An 18,463-nucleotide genomic window follows, 5' to 3' on the forward strand; every position below is an offset into this window, starting at 1 on the left:
CTTAGCTTTAAATCTCAGTGTAGACAAAACAACATTAATTTCATGTTCTATCAAGCACAGTCCTCAGTCTCAAGATAGCAATGGAAAAAGTGAAGTATGCTTTACGTGAATGCAAAGAGGCTTAAATTATGTATTGTCGAGGTTTAAGCCCAGCTGGTAACAACCAGACCTCTGCTCACCACCCTGCACTGCACCATATGGGATAGGGAGGAGAAAAGTCCAACTCAAGGCTTGCGAAATGGGACAAGGAGAGGGAGAATTGCACTCACCAGTTATGTCATGGGCAAAGCAAACAGACTCAGCTTGGGGAGAAAAAAATAAAATTAATTTATCAGATAAGGAGAAAAAGAAAACAGAACCAGATCTTAAAATACCTTCCCCCCACCAGCACCCCTCCCTTCTTCCCAGTCTCGGATCCCTTCCCTGCTGCCTCCCCCTCAGGATACAGGGGAGGGGCAGGGGGGGTTTAGGGTCAGTTCCCCACACGGTGTTTCTGCCACTCCTTCCTCCTCCTCAGGGGGATGACTCCTCACAGCCTTCCCCTCCTCCAACGCGGGGCCCCTCTCATGGCAGAGAGTCCTTGAGGAACCCCTCCGACATGAGTCCCTCCCACAGGTGCAGTCCCTCAGGCACAGACTGCTCCAGCCCGGGCTGCACACAGAGTCACGGCTGCTGCGGGAGCAGTCACCTCCCCTGGCATGGGGTCTATCATGTTTTCTCACTTTATGATCCTTCACTGGATGCATGTCCACCTCTGTCCCACTGTGATCCTTTGGGGACTGCTCCACCGCCCTCCTCCATGGGCTGCAGGGGCACAGCTGCCATCTCACCATGGGCTGCGGGGAAACCTCTGCTCAGGCACATTCTCCTCCTCCTTCCTTACCTCCTCCTTGGTTCGTCTGACCCACCATTGTTCTCACCTCCAATCTTCTGCTCTCCAGGTCTTTTTCACAGTTCTGTTTTCCCTTTCTTGAATACGTGACTCTCAGAGGCACATCCAGCTTTCGAAACATACCTGCTCAGCCATGAGGGAGCTTTCAGCAGCTTCTCACAGCAGCCACCCCTGTAGCCGCCTTCAATTCCCCACCCCCCTTCTTCCAAAACAGCTGCAGAAACCCAAACCACACATTGAAAATGAAAGTATAAACTTCCCCGTGAACATCTGCTAGCACTGCCCCTACAAGAAGTGACTTGGAAGAGGGATTAATGTGCATTTGTCATTGATAAGAATATTGCTGAATAGCAATACCGGTTGTCAAAAAAGCTCTTGGTACACTTGCTGTTATCTTGTTGACTCACTAAAGACCAAAAATAATTGCTATTCTTTGGCCAAAGTTTCTCATGAGTTTAGTATACAGCACACAAGTTCTTTTCCTTTGACTTCTTTACATGGTACAGTTCATAGAACCATAGAATCGTCTGGGTTGGAAGGGACCTCAGAGATCATCAAGTCCAACCCTTGATCCACTACTGCTGCGGTTACCAGACCATGGCACTGAGTGCCACATCCAGTCTCTTTTTAAATATCTCCAGGGATGGAGAATCCACTACTTCCCTGGGCAGTCCATTCCAATGCCTGATCACCCTCTTGGCAAAAAAATTCTTTTTAATGTCCAACCTAAACCTCCCCTGGCGCAACTTGAGACCATGCCCTCTTGTCTTGCTGAGAGTTGCCTGGGAAAAGAGACCGATCACCCCCTGGCTACACCCTTCTTTCAGGTAGTTGTAGAATGATGAGGTCTCCCCTGAGCCTCCTCCACTCCAGGCTGAACAGCCCCAGCTCCCTCAGCCTCACCTGATAGGACTTGTGCTCGGGTCCCTTCACCAGCCTGGTTGCCCTCCTTTGGACCTGCTCCAGGACCTCAATCTCCTTCTTGAACTGAGGAGCCCAGAACTGGACACAGTACTTGAGGTGTGGCCTCACCAGGGCTGAGTACAGGGGCAGAATCACCTACTTGGACCTGCTGGCCACGCTGTTCCTGATCCAGGCCAGGATGCCATTGGCCTTCTTGGCCACCTGGGCACACTGTTGGCTCATGTTCAGCTTCCTGTCAGTCCAGACTCCCAGGTCCCTTTCTGTCTGGCTGCTCTCCAACCACTCTGTCCCCAGCCTGGAGCTGCACTTTGTGGCCAAAGTGCAGGACCCGGCACTTGGCCGTGTTGAACCTCATCCCCTTGGAATCAGCCCAACTCTCCAGTCTGTCCAGGTCCCTCTGCAGCTGATTCCTCCCTTCCAGCTGATCGACACTTCCCCCCAAGCTTAGTGTCATCTGCAAATTTGCTGATGGTGGACTCAATCCCCTCATCTAAATCATCAATAAAGATATTAAACAGAACTGGGCCCAACACTGATCCCTGGGGGACACCACTAGTGACCGGCTGCCAACTGAATGCAGCACCGTTCAGCACCACTCTCTGGGCCCGGCCCTCCAGCCAGTTCCTAACCCAGCACAGGGTGCTCCTGTCTGAGCCCTGGGCTGACAGCTTTTTCAGGAGAATGCTGTGGAAGATGGTGTCAAAGGCCTTGCTGAAGTCCAGGTAGACCACATCCACAGCCTTCCAGTTCATGGAATAACGAAATGCTGTGTTTGTCAGTGTAAAGTCATACATATGGGTGAATGAGGTTTTGTTTAGGTGGTGATAAGAAGTTACAGTTACCCAGTTACAATAAGGACTTTTGAGATTTGGAGAGCAAATCTTATAGAGTCACTAAAATTTACTTTTTTAATTACACATTCAAATAGGTTATCTTTAAGAATTAAAATTGCTAAAAATTTCAAGACCACATCATTTAAGGAGGGGTTTCATTGTATAAAATAAAATATAATCGGGAAATACAAATTAATAGTGAATGTGAAATAGCCTTTCTTAAATTAGTGGAGCAAGATATTCTTAGATTTTCAGAGCAAGATGTAATTTTTTCTGAAGAAAATTCTTGGAAGTTGCAAAATAATTTTAAATTACCAGAACAGATTGTGAACTCAGCCTTGTAGGGTTTTTTAAATTATTTTTTAATTTTTTAAATTTATTTTCCTCTTGCGAAAGAAAACAAATTATTAGAAACAACTACAACATAATTGACAAATAAAGGCTTTAAATCTAATTACGTTATTTCATTTGAACATATTGTCTAACTTCATTTCATAGATCAAAATCATTCTAAACTGTGAAAATATGAAGCTATATAAATTCTCGTGTAAATAGAAGATATATCTTTCACCAAAGTAAATCCAAATTTACTTGGATGCTGTAGACTAGACAATTAAAATGATGAGCAGAATTGTGTGGTCTAGGGTATTGTGTTGATTTTTATCAATAGTATGATTTCTTTTCAATTTATTTTTTTTTAATCAATGAATATGGAACCTCTTTTCTAGATTACATTATTAGTAATCCTGCTTTCCGCTCTTAAACATTATTATGTTTTTTAATGCTAAATTTGACAATTATTTCCTATCAGAAACCTTGCATGATCAAATAATCTTTTACCTTTCTCTTGAGTACATTTTTGAAGTATCTTATCCCACCTTAAGTGTTCTGGATGCTTGGGATTTTTACTTTCTCTTCCTGAAGAGCAAAATATCAAATGTTAGTAATTGCAGAATGAAACCATGCACTTTTCTTTTAGTGACTTGTCGGTGAGAGGAACTCTCTTCTTTAGTGTTAGAACCTGGATGTTCCAACTGTATTTATAAAAATCAAAGATTCAGCTAACTGCTTAAAAGAGCCCTGCTTGGAATGTTGATTTTTGCACAAGGTATGAGCTCTTTAAAAATTGCGTATCATCTACTATTTAAAGGTTCAAGAACAAAAAAGAAAAAAAAAATGTGTTTTGCTATTTTATTTTACTGAATTTAAAAGTGAAAATGTGGCTGACTCTTAAGCAGAACTAAAATGATTTACTCTTCAGAAGGAATTATTTTCTAATTTCTGAAGCCTTTTTAGAGCCCTTAGTAATAAATTTCTTTGTGTGAAGGAATACCATGGAGTTAGATGTAGAAATTGATGTGTGTAGTGTAGCATTTCAATCATTTATCACATCTCTGACAAGCCTGAGATGCAGAGATTTGACACAAGAAAGTGCTAAGTGTTTGACTTCTGAAAGAATATCATGTTTCTCAGTAATGGGAGCAGAGTGTTCTTGTGCAAATAGGCAATAAAATTAATAGTTCATTAAATAAATTTAAAAGCTTTGCAGTTAGATTCTGACTCCTGGCTACCAGGACTCTATACAGTGCCATTTTCCTGCCTGTTTTGACCATTCTTTTTAAATGACTTGTGGTACTACAGATCTGCAGAGATTCATTTTTAGTTTTCTGTTTGACTCAATCAAAAAATCTCTAAAGTAAGTATGTGCACTGGGCCTTCTTACACTTAGGTACATATTTAGATGGTTCTCTTTCTCTGCATGAATTCTGTGACAATTTTTTTATTAACACATTTTCCCTGTGTTTCAAGTTGAAACAATAAAAGCATTTTAAAAAGGCTTAGGAGGCTTATTTAATAAATTAACCACCTAGCTTTAAGTATAAAATTTTATCTTTTAATCTTTAAAGACTTGTCTATTTGTAGAAGTTGGTGTTGAACAAATTTTGGAAGTGGTATTTTGGTTCCAGCTACACATTTCTATTGAAAAGGAAAGTCTAGAAGTGCCAGTTAACATTGGCACATTATTGTCCATATAGTTTAATTGCTAGTATGATTTCTGGCACAGTTTTGGCTTAAACCACCTAGTATTCCCTAAGACAGTCTGTGAACACAGTCCAAAGCTTTACATGGACTGCTTCCAATAGGCAACATGTATAAAGTCACCCTTTTTCAGATGGAAAGATAGTGATTAGAGCTTCCTCTGTGTCTTCTAGTAGGACCACTCTTCAAGTGGCAAGCTATATTTATTCCACGTTCATCCTTTCTTACTTAAGGAAAAATGTCAAAGAAAATTTGAATTCCAAAGAACAGAGTATGACAGAGGTCTGAACCATGAGTTTGTTCCCTCCTCTGGGCTGAGGTTGTGGACTACACATTCAAACTAGAGAAAAGGAAAATTTGAACTAATGGAAAAATGGCCTCTTTTCCCAGAGTTTTCTTCAGCAGAGTTTCTTCTAAGCCTATAAAGTCAGAATTAAGGTACACACAAACTTCTTCTGTAGGACAGAGTATCAAGAACTGAGGATTCATGATGCAAGGCTTCAATGTCAGTCTGAAATAGTATTCAACAAGATATTGCAAGAATTTATATACAGCTTTTCTAGCTTGCTGCCAATGACTAGATATAGATAGATGGTCAACTGTTTTCTTTTTCCCATTCTGATTTTTTTATTTTTTAGAATGATAAGCAATACATCCTATGACTAATGTAAAAGGAATCATGAGCATGGGCCAGACTGAGAGAAGATAACTTTTTTTCAGTAGGACATTACTGAATGCTTCTTTAGATCTGCAGTGTAAATGGGTTTAACTAGATACAGTGAATGAGAGAGGAATAATCATTTTGTGTGTATTGCAGGCTGGCTTAGTAATAACAGTAATTTTCCTCTTTACTGGAGATCTGAGTCTTAAGAGGGAAGGGAGGCCATTTCACTCAGAAAAAAGGACCAATGTTACACGTGCTGAGCTTTAAAATCTACACTAGTTTGCTGGGCTTGAAATGTCCTGGGTAGTGCAATATCTGTGTAATATTGGAGGCTTAGGAAAGGAACTGAATAACTGACTGAAATTTTTTTTTAGTTGATAAATTTGCAATTAATTAAATGTGCATGTGATTAAGGAAAAATGTGGAGCTTGTGGCTTAAATCTTAGAAATGTAGTGAGCTTAAATCAATTGTCTTAAGTGAAGCTATCTTTTATTTTCGCTGTGAAAACCACTGAAAGATATTCAAGGTTTAATGCTACAATTTATTTAGTCTGAATACATCTCTATGCCTGTCTATAATAAAGGTAGTTTCATGGTTTTTGTGGAGTGAATACTCAGTCCGTGTTACAGATGCCAAGACATTCTCTGTGTAGAAATGCTCATCTTGCACAATGCCAATGGAGATATTCCTGTAGACATATAATGTTGCAATATTACTGAAATCCCCATTAACTCAGTGTTTATGGATCATTTGGGTTGACAGACACTAAATGAAGAAACTTTAATCCTATTTAAGATTCTACGGGTTCACAGGAAGCTCATTGTTTTTCCATGGCAGAAGTAGCTGAAGTCTGGGAGTCTGTTCCATTTCAAACAATTTGTTATTGCATGAGAAAGGGAGATGTACTCTTCCTTAGACCATCAAAATATCCATGTCAGCTCTTTTCACACCTTAACATGGGATGTCTGAACCTAAGGAAGCCTTTCTTTCTTTCTTTGCTTCGGAGAAGAGCAAGTAAACCTCAACCAGCATTCCTAGGCAAAATAACAGTATGGCAGACTGTAAATTCTGATGATCTGAAATTGTACAGGTTACATCCAGGCTTATACTATTATGCTCTCTACAGAGGAAAAAATATTTGTATCCCTATGTACATTTGCCTCTCTCTCCCTTTAAGTTTCCTTTTTATTTAAGGTTCTTTTTAATGCTTTATTCTTAAGCACCATGAATGTTTCTAGTTCCAACAGGATAGCTTGAATGAAGCAAGAGCATTGAATTGCTTTGACTTGTTGAATTGCTGTCAGCTTTCTTTATTTCCCTTTTATTTTCATTTATTGAACACCTACTGTTCCATTTCTTAATATTTCTTTTTCTGCTCCTTGTTACTTATCCCACTGCTTTGCTTACTCTTTGTGCTTGCCTGACAGGTACAGAAACAAATAAAGACTGCTTTTCAGATGAAAAGTCCAAACTTCCTTTCTTGGGCTTTTGTTTACTGTTTCTTGCCAGCATGAAAACTAAGTGGTCACAGCATGGCTGCCCTTACAGTGTGATGGCCATTTTGATTTTGTAGGACACAATTCATACATCAAGTTCTCTAAAATTCACAGAAACTGATGACCTTGTCCTTGCAGAATTTTGAACATCATGCAGTTCACTTCCTGAGCTGATGGTGGAAACTGAGAATTCCTTTATGAGAGGCAATAAGTAATTAAACCAAATCAACTATTTATTGTTTTTTAAAAAAAAACAGAAACAGAAAAGAAAATTGTGTTGTTTCCTTGATCTCTGAAAACTGCAGTTTGAAAAAGGGTAAAATATGATTTTAAGCATAAAGTCTGATAAGATTGCTATTTATTCTATTTTCAGGGTGGAGCAGAACATAATATTCCAGTGGTCATTTCTAAGATTTCCAAAGAACAAAGAGGTGGGTGTCTGATTAGTACAGTGTGTTTGGATGTGCTCCTTAAAGAAAGGTGCATTAGGTCTTGATATTCTTCACAAAATGTCAAATAAATGGTTACCATTTGTCTTCCCATATCATTATGATCTCTGTCTTCTTCAGAACTATTCTTTGAAAAAGCATGGGATCTGTATTTGGAATATTTTATAAACAGTCTTCAACATGATTTAAAATAATAATTAAAAAACCCACAACAAACAAAAAAGTGCTTGTAAATCATTATTTTTAAGGAGATGAATAGTAAAGTATTTATAACAGGAAAATATTTAACAAATTTAAATTTAATGATTTTGTGTCTTTTATTCTCAAATGACTGTTGCCAGGAGCCTTTAGCAGATCAAATGTTTGGCCATTAAAGGATGGTAAACCAATAAGAGAATGTAATCTTTTCATATCTATTAGTAGGGTAATGCTCATACAAGAATGAGTAATGACAGAACTTTGACAATACCCCTGTTATTTCAGCATTAGATGTCACCATTGCAGCAATTAATGTATAACAAAACTAATACCACATAAAGTGTTAACCATACTTTTAGTGCAATGAGAGCTGGTGCTTTATCCCCATATTTTTTTGAAATTATTAGAATGATATAATGTGAGCTAGGAAGAATGGTAATGGTTAAACAGCTCATCATATGTGCAGTGGTGAGAGATGAAGGCCATGAGTCAGTAGTAGTATGGTGTATTTAATGTCTCTGTAATGTTTGTGTATTCTTGTGTACATTCACATAAGGTCAGAAACGTAAACTTGGAAGCATTTCCCTCCATCTGTAAGTCAGCAATTCTGTGATGCTGCTTCTGCACAATTTAAATGTGCCAGCATAAGAAAATCTCATATTCACCCACACAAACAGAGATACAGGGGAATCAGTATCTTGAGAACTGAAAGCCAGCCCTGAAAGGTGGATGTGAGAATTTTATGTAGGGAGGCTACAGAGCAGCATGGAATGAGCCCCTATGGAAAGCAGCAAGTTTAACTTTAAGAATTGAGTTTCTCTTCAATATACATAGATATATGTAATTCATAATAATGTACTTATTATTATTATAATATATGATAATATATATGATTATATATATAAAATATATTTTATATATATAATCATATAATATATTATATATTATAATAATAATAATAATGTAATAATGTGGCATATGTATTACCTACACTGTCTTTAAAGTTCTGTTAAACACTGCAGGAAAAATAAGAAACGTAGGCTTAGGTTTAATTGAGCACACAAAAGTGCACAGTTTTCTCTTGGTTTTGTCACAATTTTCTCTTGGTTTTGTCACAATTTTTTTGCTATGGTATTATTACTGCTGCATTATTACTAACCTCAATACCTAGCTGAGATATAACGAGCATTACTGCTTTCAATAAAAATACTGCTCATTTTTGGCTGGGGTTTTTTTGGTTTTTTGTGGGTTTTTCTGTTGGTTTTTTTTTTTTTGAGAGGTAGTTCTGGAAGACATCTCATGTGTATAATGATATTATTGTCTTGTGGTGCAGAAAGTGTCATGCCATGTGTCTATACTTGTGATCATCATTACAGAAAATGCTGTTTGACTCAGAGCCTGTATCTCAAAGCTGTTGCAGCCTTGGTTATGCCCTCTGCCCAGTTAACTCCAGCTGTTTGGCCTTCTGAACAAGGAGCTGAGACTTGTTGCAATTCTTAAATCAAATGATACACACTAGGTTCCTTGGCACATTAGATCACATATGAGCTGTTACTACATGCAAGCCCTGTCTCTGAAGAAGAATGCTGAAATATGCATTTATTAGGATGTTTATCTTCCAATTATTTAATCATCCTTTGCTACATCCAGCTCTTAAGACCAGTTCTCCAAACACATGCTTGAGTATTTTAATTTATGTCAATATTGATTTCAGATTTACAACTCGTGTAAATAAGTAAAGTTGTTTGATCAAGTCCAATTGTCATCTTTTCTAAGCAGTGTCTTCTCTCATGTTTTGGGATACTGTACATAATTAGGCCTAAATGGTCTGTTAACATTGCCTAGTTCTCATATTAAAGGTTATTTATTTCTGTATAGACAGTTAAATAATCTTTTTTATATACATATATATTTCTTGTGTATTTATAAAGGTTATTTACATCAGATAGCTCCATAACACAATGCATTATTTTAAATTTGCAATTGTAGAATTAGATTTTATAAACTGCCTTGTCATTTAAAAGGTATCGTTTTATTATAAAAATCAAATTCAGCTTGGCTGATGTTTTAAAATCTACTGATTGTTTAGCTCTTCAGCACCTATCGTGTTATCCAGCATAAATAATCCCCTGAGTTTATCAAAGATGTGTGATTGAAAATAGCTTTGGTAAAACCTTACAAGTTAAATTTTTCATTCCTAAGTAGCTCTGGATTTTCTGTATTGGTTTTTTCCTCAGAATTTGTAAGGAATAGTTGCTCACAGCCAAGTAGAACCTAGTTCTGGAGCAATTTTCTTTTCAGAAAAGTGTTTACTATTTCTTAATATGTCTTGTACATGGACTGAGTAGAGTCTTTCACTGTAACCACTAAATACCAGTAGACTGGGATTAAAAAACAAAACCAAACCAAAGCAAACCAAAAGACAAAACAAAACAAAACAAAAAAATCAAATATAATTTATTTGGAAGCTATGCATTGTGTGTTTTGTTATGTTGTGGGTTTTTTTTTTTTATAACAGATCAAGTAAAAAAAATACGTTAATAGGAATACATGTACTAAATGTAGGATTTTTGTACAAAATGAGTGAAAAATATGCTTTCTGTTTTCAGCGGAACTTTCAGGTTTGCTCTTTATAGGAGATGCAATTCTACAGGTGAGTAAAATTGCAAGTCTTTGTTTATATTTTTCTAGAAAAGTGAAATGAAATCTGTACTTATGAAATGTAGAGTAAGTCTTCTCTTTATCTTTTTAATAACAGATTAATGGAATTAATGTGAGAAAATGCAGACATGAAGAAGTGGTGAGCTTTTCTGCTTTTTAGTCTACATTTTGTCTTTTGTAGTGGTTAAGATGATGGTGGATGTTGGTGGCAGTGGGATGGTATCGATTCTAATACTGGTATTTCTAAAAAAATATGAGTTTTTCTAGCGTGGCAATCAACAAAGATTTAGTGCAATATTTTTTATATTAAAGGTGATTATTTTATTATGCAGAATTTAGCTGTATATATTCCAACATTACTTCTGGCTTACGGCTATCAAATTTTAGCAGTGCTGCAGCTCTCTGGCTGTGTGAGGTTATTGAAAAGCTGTAATTTGCAGTATGATTGAAGTTTTTTGTTTGGTTGGTTTTAATCCTGTTGAAACAAAACTATTTGTCTACCTTTCATTCTGTGGCTCTTTCTTATGAGGGTTCTCTCCTCCTTCAGTTATGCTGTTATCTATACTGGTTCAAAATAACAATGCATTAAGGAGATTCCTTCCAGAGAAGCCACGTGTATTTAAGATTTCCATAGTAAGCTGGTTCCTTTAGTAAGTCATCTTTGCTAGAAGTATCATGTACTTATGTTATATTTGACTTTTTGACTGTTATTATTTTAAAAGTAAATAACAGTAAAAATTACAGAAACTTGAGGATTATCAAGTAAGTTATCTTTAAATCCTGTGTAGCTCCACAGAATTTGTACTTGTGTTTTTAAAATAAGGTAGCTGAAAGTTTAATTTTTTCAAATTTTACCAGTTCAAGGATGCTTCATATTTCATACTGCATTCTGTTACATCAGAGATCATTAAATACAGGCCATTCAGGTGCAGAAAGAATGAGTTAATAAAGACGAAGTTCTGATAGACAAGTTAGTGCAGACTGAAACATGAGATCCCTGCACTAGTCCTCCTCTCAGAGTGCTTTTTTGCAATGGTTTCAAGTTGGAAATTTGTGCTGAAAATCGTGCTTTACCCCTCAGAGGCTTCATTATGCTTTCCATATGCACAAGCTAATAGTCCTATGTATTGTACTTTTAAGCTTTGGCCTTGCACCAGTGATCAGGTTTTAATCTTTTATAATCTTACCACAGTTGTTTTGTTTAATATGCATTAATATGGTAAGTCCCTCAATGGGATTTAAATAGGCTGTTGGAATTTCACGGTATCAGTAAAAAATACTACTGAAAATCTAGACTTGCCTTCTCAAAGGCATACTGAAAACTGGTAAAGTTAAGTTGTTTTTTTCTTTTTTTTTTTTTCTGAGATGATTGCTTAACCGTTACAATTATATATTTAATTGTTGGCTATTTATGATCAGATGTAAACACTTCCGTAGGGAAAAAAATATTTAGGAAAAGTCAAAAGTTGTAGATTGACATAGTTAGTGTCATCATGTTAAATTTGGTTTTATACTTTGTCTAGCATAATCTGCTTATCAAACTCCTTGTAGCTAATTCTCATTGAAGATAAAAAAGAAGTAACTTTTTAAAGTAACAGTTTTCAATGTTCTTTTATGTATGTGCGTTGGTTTTACATAGTTTAAGAAGCAGATAAATTTTACATCAAATCTTGATTTTTTAAAATTAAGTCTTTGTTCTAAGTAACAGTAGTTGTTAAGTGTCAAGAACAAATATTGAGCAATATTTAAATAAGTAAAATTTCCATATGATAGTTTATAAATTAAAATATGCAGAGGACTTATAAATATAAAATTCAAAGTAAATAATAAACCCAGAGCGATTGAACTCTGATAATATTTTTTTTCCCCCAAAGCATTCACTGCCATGTGTTGTATATATATGTGTAGTAAATTTATTGTAAAGCTTGACTCTAATCCTCACTGCTGTAGTAATGATAGATATAGTTATGCACTGAAAAGTAATCTGTGGGTTTAGATGTAGCCCTGAGTAAGGAGCAAGTACATCAGCTGGTCTGCCAACAGGAGTTAATGGGGGGGATTCTGTCTGCAGCACGCCCTTTGCAGTTTGTGTTGTTCTAGCACTTCTGTCTCACAGCCTTTATCAAATGCCAGATCTGTGACTCTAATCTCAAGGTAACAGAGAAAATAGGAAGTGTATGGACAATACTTTCTTACAGCAGGGAGTCGAATAGTAGTGGAAATTTTCAATCCTTATTGCACGTAGGTACTTTTCAAATGGCTACGTGAAGTACATCAGCTCAGAGCTTTGTTTCTTTCTGATTTTTTTAAGTAACTGGGGCTTAGCAGGTATCATAGTATGTGAGTATATATTAGTGGTTTTGGTTGTGTGAATGTGTTAGAAAATACTCATTGTAAACCCACGTGGAATTTTTTGCAGTGTGTAAATCTGAAGATACATATAGGTTATCCAGACTTGTATCTGCAGTGTGCATGCTGTGAGTGTTCATTTTTTTTTTCTATATCCAAAACATCTTGCTGCTTGCAGAAACATTTTAAGCATATCTTTATAGCTCTGCAATGACAAGATCTGCAGGCTAATCACTATCTTGCTTAACAGTTGTGGGCACTCGCTCCTTTGTTGTCTTTATTTCTCTTCTTTTAGCTATAGCATTCAGTTTTGCACAGAGAATGTTATCCAGAAAATATACTATAATCTGAAGGCTTAATATAACAGGCAGAAAGAAAGATGGAAGGAAGGAAGGCAGGCCTCTATTCAGTTCTTTTATAATTTTTCTTCTTTTAGGTGAATTGCTTAATTTTGAGTTAGTCGTCTGCTTGTACAAGGTAAAAATATTATTCACTGCCATGCAACCATATTATGAATTTATATTAAAGCCTGAATGTCAGCTAGTTGTTCATCTTGGGTTGTAAAGACTCCCATCTGAGTACAGCACAACCTTGTTTCACTCTTTGTGCTCTCTTAAGGTAAATTCATGTTCTCTGTGGTAAAGTATCAGCATCGGAGGAAGTCGAGAACAACATACTTAGCAATGCTCTTTAAAAGATGTGTCTCAACATCATGCTAGCAATTTATCTCCAAAAAAGCAGTCTGAATTTGAATTTGGAGGATAGTCCATCACAGCTGTTAATTTACATGGTTTTGCTCTTTCTACCCAGTCACCTAATACTTCGCATTTTACAACACTGCTTTTTAAAAGCCTCTGATTATTTTGGTCTAACTGTAGCGAGACGAGCCTTTCTTAGGGATCAGCGCCTCAAGATCTTAACCAGGTGTCGTAATAGAGACTTGTGAGCGGTGCTCTAAGTCTATAGCTCACAGAGTGGAACTAGCCTAGATCGGTCCTGTGGCTCGAAGAGCTACTGGCCTCTCTGATGCCTAGCCCAAGAGTGAGCTCCACTGTGGGTGTGAGCCTCACCTTTTATTGGCCCCCTGGTCCTGCTCATGCTCAGTAGGGGGCCTGCCCTAACCAGGCACAGGTGGACTTGATACATGCTCACACCCACTCCTTGGCAATTAGAGGCACCTGGTTGCCTTGTTAATCTACATCTAACACTGCATTATTTTTCAATCCACACACTAATCTTTTAAGAACTCACAATGGATATGATTATTTATAAGGCTGGAGACTTATATGTCTGTAGTCTGGAAACTGATGTATCTGCAGCCCTGACGTCTGTTCATTGTCCAAATATAAAAGAATAGATAGGTAGTCACCAAAATAATTATGTTCTTGAGGCACAGATGTTCTTTTTTGTGGTTCTGTACACTAACAATTGGCAAAATGTTGGGGGAGAGCCCCTAGTGTGAGCTACTTCCCTTGAGCTACTCCTGAGTTGCTCAGAGTAGCAGAGTATGAATTCACTCATACGGTGCATGTTAGCAAGAATCTTGTGTTGGATCTACTGCTGTTACTGTTTCCTTGGTTATTGTGCACCAAAGCATCTGTGGCCATGGGCAAGGAAGAATTTAGATCAAACAAACACTGATAAGTTTAAGATTATGTTTCTGTTCTTAACATGAATAAAGATTCCCAGGTGGTACTAGGAAATATGTATCTCCCTGGGGTTTCTTTGGATCTTAGCATCTATTTTTCTCTTAGGAAACAAAAATGCAATTAAATTAATATGGATGGGGAAAAAAAATCTTCTTTCTTGTATTTAGGAAAAATTCAGGTAATGTTTTAATGAAAAATGAGAGTTCATGTATTAGCTACCACAACCTCTGAACATTCCTTGAAAAGCAAGAGGAAAAGTTCATGTAGAGGTTGGTAGGTATCTAGACATCATGGATATTTAGACCTTGGTGGATTTTATGTAGAGCTAGCTATAATATGTAGAAATGCTTTTCTACATATTCTACACAGCCACCAGCTGTGTTTTTCACAAGACACCTTTTTTTCCAGCATAATGGCTGACCTGGTATGTCCAGTGCACTGCATTGTATGTTTTGCTTCCCCATTTTCTCTGCAATTTATAGCAGGGCTGTAGCTGTACTAGCTTTCCATGAGCCATATATGATATATGACACTGACAATACAGGGATTCAGAGATTAATAGAATGGTTTGGGTTGGAAGGAACCTTAAAGATCATCCAGTTTCAACATCCCAGCATGGGCAAGGTCACATTCCACTTAGACCAGGTTGCTCAAGGCCCCATCCAACCTGGCCTTGAACACTTCCAGGGAGGGGGCATCCACAGCAGCTCTGAGCAACTTGTGCCAGTGTCTCACTACCTTCAGTCTGAGGAATGTCTTCCTAATGTCTAACTTAAATATACCTTCTTCCAGTTTAAAGCCATTACCCCTTGTCCTGTCAGTACATGCTCTTGTAAAAGTCCCTCTCCTGCTTTGTTGTAGGTTGCTTAACTGCAGCCATGTGCAGCAGATAAAATTCTTACTCTGAGTCTTTGTTTAAAAATGTTTCTTTTAAATTGATTTTAAAATCTGTTATGAATAGTTTTGGTAATGCTTTTCATAAATCTTTTTAAGCAGAACAAGCATACTGTATATGTTAAACTGGACTGGAAACTTAAGTAGAATCATAGAATCATAAAATTGTCTGGGTTGGAAGGGACCTCAGAGATCATCGAGTCCAACCCTTGATCCACTACCGCTGCAGTTACCAGACCATGGCACTGAGTGCCACATCCAATCTCTTTTTAAATATCTCCAGGGATGGAGAATCCACTACTTCCCTGAGCAGCCCATTCCAATGCTTGATCACCCTCTCAGTAAAGAAATTTTTTCTAATATCCAACCTAAACCTCCCCTGGCACAACTTGAGACCCTGCCCTCTTGTCTTGTTGAAAGTTGTCTGGCAAAAGAGACCAACCCCCACCTGGCTACACCCTCCTTTCAGGGAGTTGTAGAGAGTGATGGGGTCTCCTCTGAGCCTCCTCTTCTCCAGGCTGAACAGCCCCAGCTTCCTCAGCCTCACCTCATAGGACTTGTGCTCAGGTCCCTTCCCAGCCTAGTTGCCCTCCTTTGGACCTGCTCCAGGACCTCAATCTCCTTCCTGAACTGAGGGGATGATCTGAAATCTCACTCCATCTTTGCAGATGTATCTTTTGGTAACATGTTTTTATGTTATCTTTTCTTCCTTAAATGGGAAATGGAGACCGAGACTATTCTCAGGTTTAGCTGACTGAATTATATGAAGTAATTTGAAATCTGCTATGCAAAGGATCTCTACATTAATACTACTGTACTGTTTGGTGATGGTGAAAATAGCAACCTGCAAATACAGATTGCCACCTTCACCTGTTATGTGGCATAGATCCTCTACTGCCTACGTCATAGTACACCCGTTTAATCCTTTACTCTGTGTGCTGAATGGCACCTGTAAATATTAAAGCTTCATAGTTGGTGCTTGCAAGAGACCATAATCAATTTACAAGCTGTACCTTTTAAATGTAAAAGTTAAATGTAAACTTTTTGCAAATGCAATATATTCTTCATAAGAAGAGGCCAAGTAAGTACTTTTTTCTGTTTGAGACTTGAGAAATAAAAAAGGTACTAATGTCACCTTAGCTACCTTGGTGTAATTAATGAAAACATCTTTTACCAAGTGTTTACAATGTCCTCATTGTTGATGAAATTTGGAGCAAATAATAGTCTGTTAAATATTTCAGCACTGTTTTGAAACAAGGGGTACATCAAGCAGAAAAGAACCTAGAATGTGTAAATGCTGGTTTTGCTGTGTTTTGTTTCTGTGTGGTGGAAATTCCTTGGACTGGGTTATATCCTCAAGTATTATTCATAACATGTATTCAGCTGCTTTTCTAATCTGGTTTTAGCTATGCTTTTTTAGTGTTTAAATATTTTTTTGTGTGTGCTAAGCTAAGTAAAGGCTTAAATTTGTTACTAAGATTTCATCTCTTATAAGTATTCATCTGTACTACTGGTTTTTACTTAGAAATGGGTAAAATATGCATCATGACTAACAGTTAAGTATATATATGATTACTATTGTTATTTCTTCATTACATTGCTATGACACTCAAAGCAAAAATCCATTAGGGTTTAGTGGGATAGAGTGAAATATTGAATCAATGGTTATGATGCATCATCCTTCAAATAAGTGCTTTTGGTTCTACCTTTGTCATGCAGCTCTATCAATCCTGAAAGCTTGAGCTACAAAGAAAATAGACATTTGAGCAGCAGATTTAAAGTATGTACCATGAGTCATGCTTTGTTTGTGTCTTTGTTTACATTCACATTTTACTGTAAGGATTCGGGGTTTCATTCCTTCCTTTGGAAGCAAATAAAAATATTTTCCTGTTTGTTTATACATATGGGTGTTTTAACTCTCCAAAAGACTATCTGAGAGATTTCATTCTGGACAGCATCTCACAGTTGTGGTGCTGTACATCAGTTTGTCTTTGGTACAGGGACTCCATTTCTTCTTTGCTGTGCATAGATGCAATACTGTACAATAGTTTTAAAAAAATAAAAATGGGTTTGGCTTCCTGGTTAAGTACCAGAGTCAAAAATTTTCACTCTGTTTCTGTGTGGTTTATATTTGAAAAAGCATAGTCTGCTTTGGCTAGGTGTTATGAGTTTTTTGTTTTACTTGGACTAACTACTCCATAATAATCTGGTGATATTAGACAGGAATAGCACAGACAGCATCAGAAACCTCCAGAGGGCAGACAAATGAAATGTACCCAAAGCACTCCAGGCTAATATAGGAAAACCAAAACCATCTATAGGCATGAAAATCATCTTCCTTGGTAACTATTTAAAAAATTACCCATTTGGACTAGACATTTCTGAGTGGCAACAACAGTGTTTTCTTTAAGTAGGTAATAACCAAGTGGCATAGACTGAATGCAAATGTTCACATATAAACGGCAACCTCTGTATTTCTTAAGGCTTGACATGGGCCCAAGTGAGCACATTGAACGGAGTGGAGCATGTCTACTGATTTAGCTGGCCAGAAGGACTCATAAATAAGAGGTGTGCTCAGAGAAGTGCAAATGTACACACACATAGTCTTCTGACATTTTTCCAGCAGTTACAATACCTGACACAACTCTTCATAATTCTTATTGTTCTGGCTATAGTAAATTCAGATGGTTGCCAGGAATTTTTTTCTTTTTTTTTTTTTTTTTTCCCCCCTCTACAATGGGTCTTTATCTTTTGACAGTTTGTTCGGTGGAGGAGGAAGAGGAAAGGAGAATGGACTGTATGTATTTTTCAATAGTATCCAGTGTTGGACTGTTCCAGCCAGATACATGGAGGTTTCCAGATGGCCCACCCCATACTTCTCGAACCACTAGTATGGTACAGTATGGTACTGGTGTTTTGCTATTTGTTTGTAAGCACTGGGCCTATTTATAGATGTGTATTTTTTATTTAGTGTTGCCCTCATAGTGCTAGTGTCTTTCTCCAAGTTCAGTTTGGCACTACCTGTTTCCCATTAGCTGTTTTGCAAGACTGAGGCCAGGAAAACAGCTTGTAGGAGTGAAATATTCACACAGCACAAGTAAAGCTTTCGTACAGATGTGGGAAGAAATTCTTCATTAAAAATTACAAAGGTGATTTAGATTTTAGTGCAGAGACCTGCAGGAGTTGTTGCCTCCCTGTGCTGTTAGTACTTTTTTGAGCAAAATGTGAAATTGTCGGTGCTCAGGCTGAAACAGCGTTACCAGGATAATGACATCTCCTAAAATGAGGTCTAGCACATCTACATAGCTCTGTTCCAATTCACATACCCTTGTTAAGCCAATACTGACTCAGAATATTTCAGAGATTCTAATTATCCTGACCCATTAAAAAGAAAAGTTCAAGGGAATGCTCTA

The 18,463-nt window shown here is 37.4% G+C and overlaps 1 protein-coding gene across 1 annotated transcript in view; it reads left to right on the forward strand.

The window, feature by feature from the left end:
• Positions 1–18,463, forward strand: part of SNTG1 (syntrophin gamma 1) — a 144,964-nt gene that overhangs the window by 18,197 nt on the left and 108,304 nt on the right. Inside the window, exons 5-7 of the mRNA XM_030444688.1 lie at positions 7,224–7,281; positions 10,107–10,150; positions 10,256–10,297. Coding sequence (XP_030300548.1) covers positions 7,224–7,281; positions 10,107–10,150; positions 10,256–10,297 — 144 coding nt within the window. The remainder of the gene's footprint in view (positions 1–7,223; positions 7,282–10,106; positions 10,151–10,255; positions 10,298–18,463) is intronic.

This window comes from Calypte anna, chromosome 2, assembly GCF_003957555.1.
Source record: "Calypte anna isolate BGI_N300 chromosome 2, bCalAnn1_v1.p, whole genome shotgun sequence".
Lineage (NCBI taxonomy): Eukaryota > Metazoa > Chordata > Aves > Apodiformes > Trochilidae > Calypte > Calypte anna.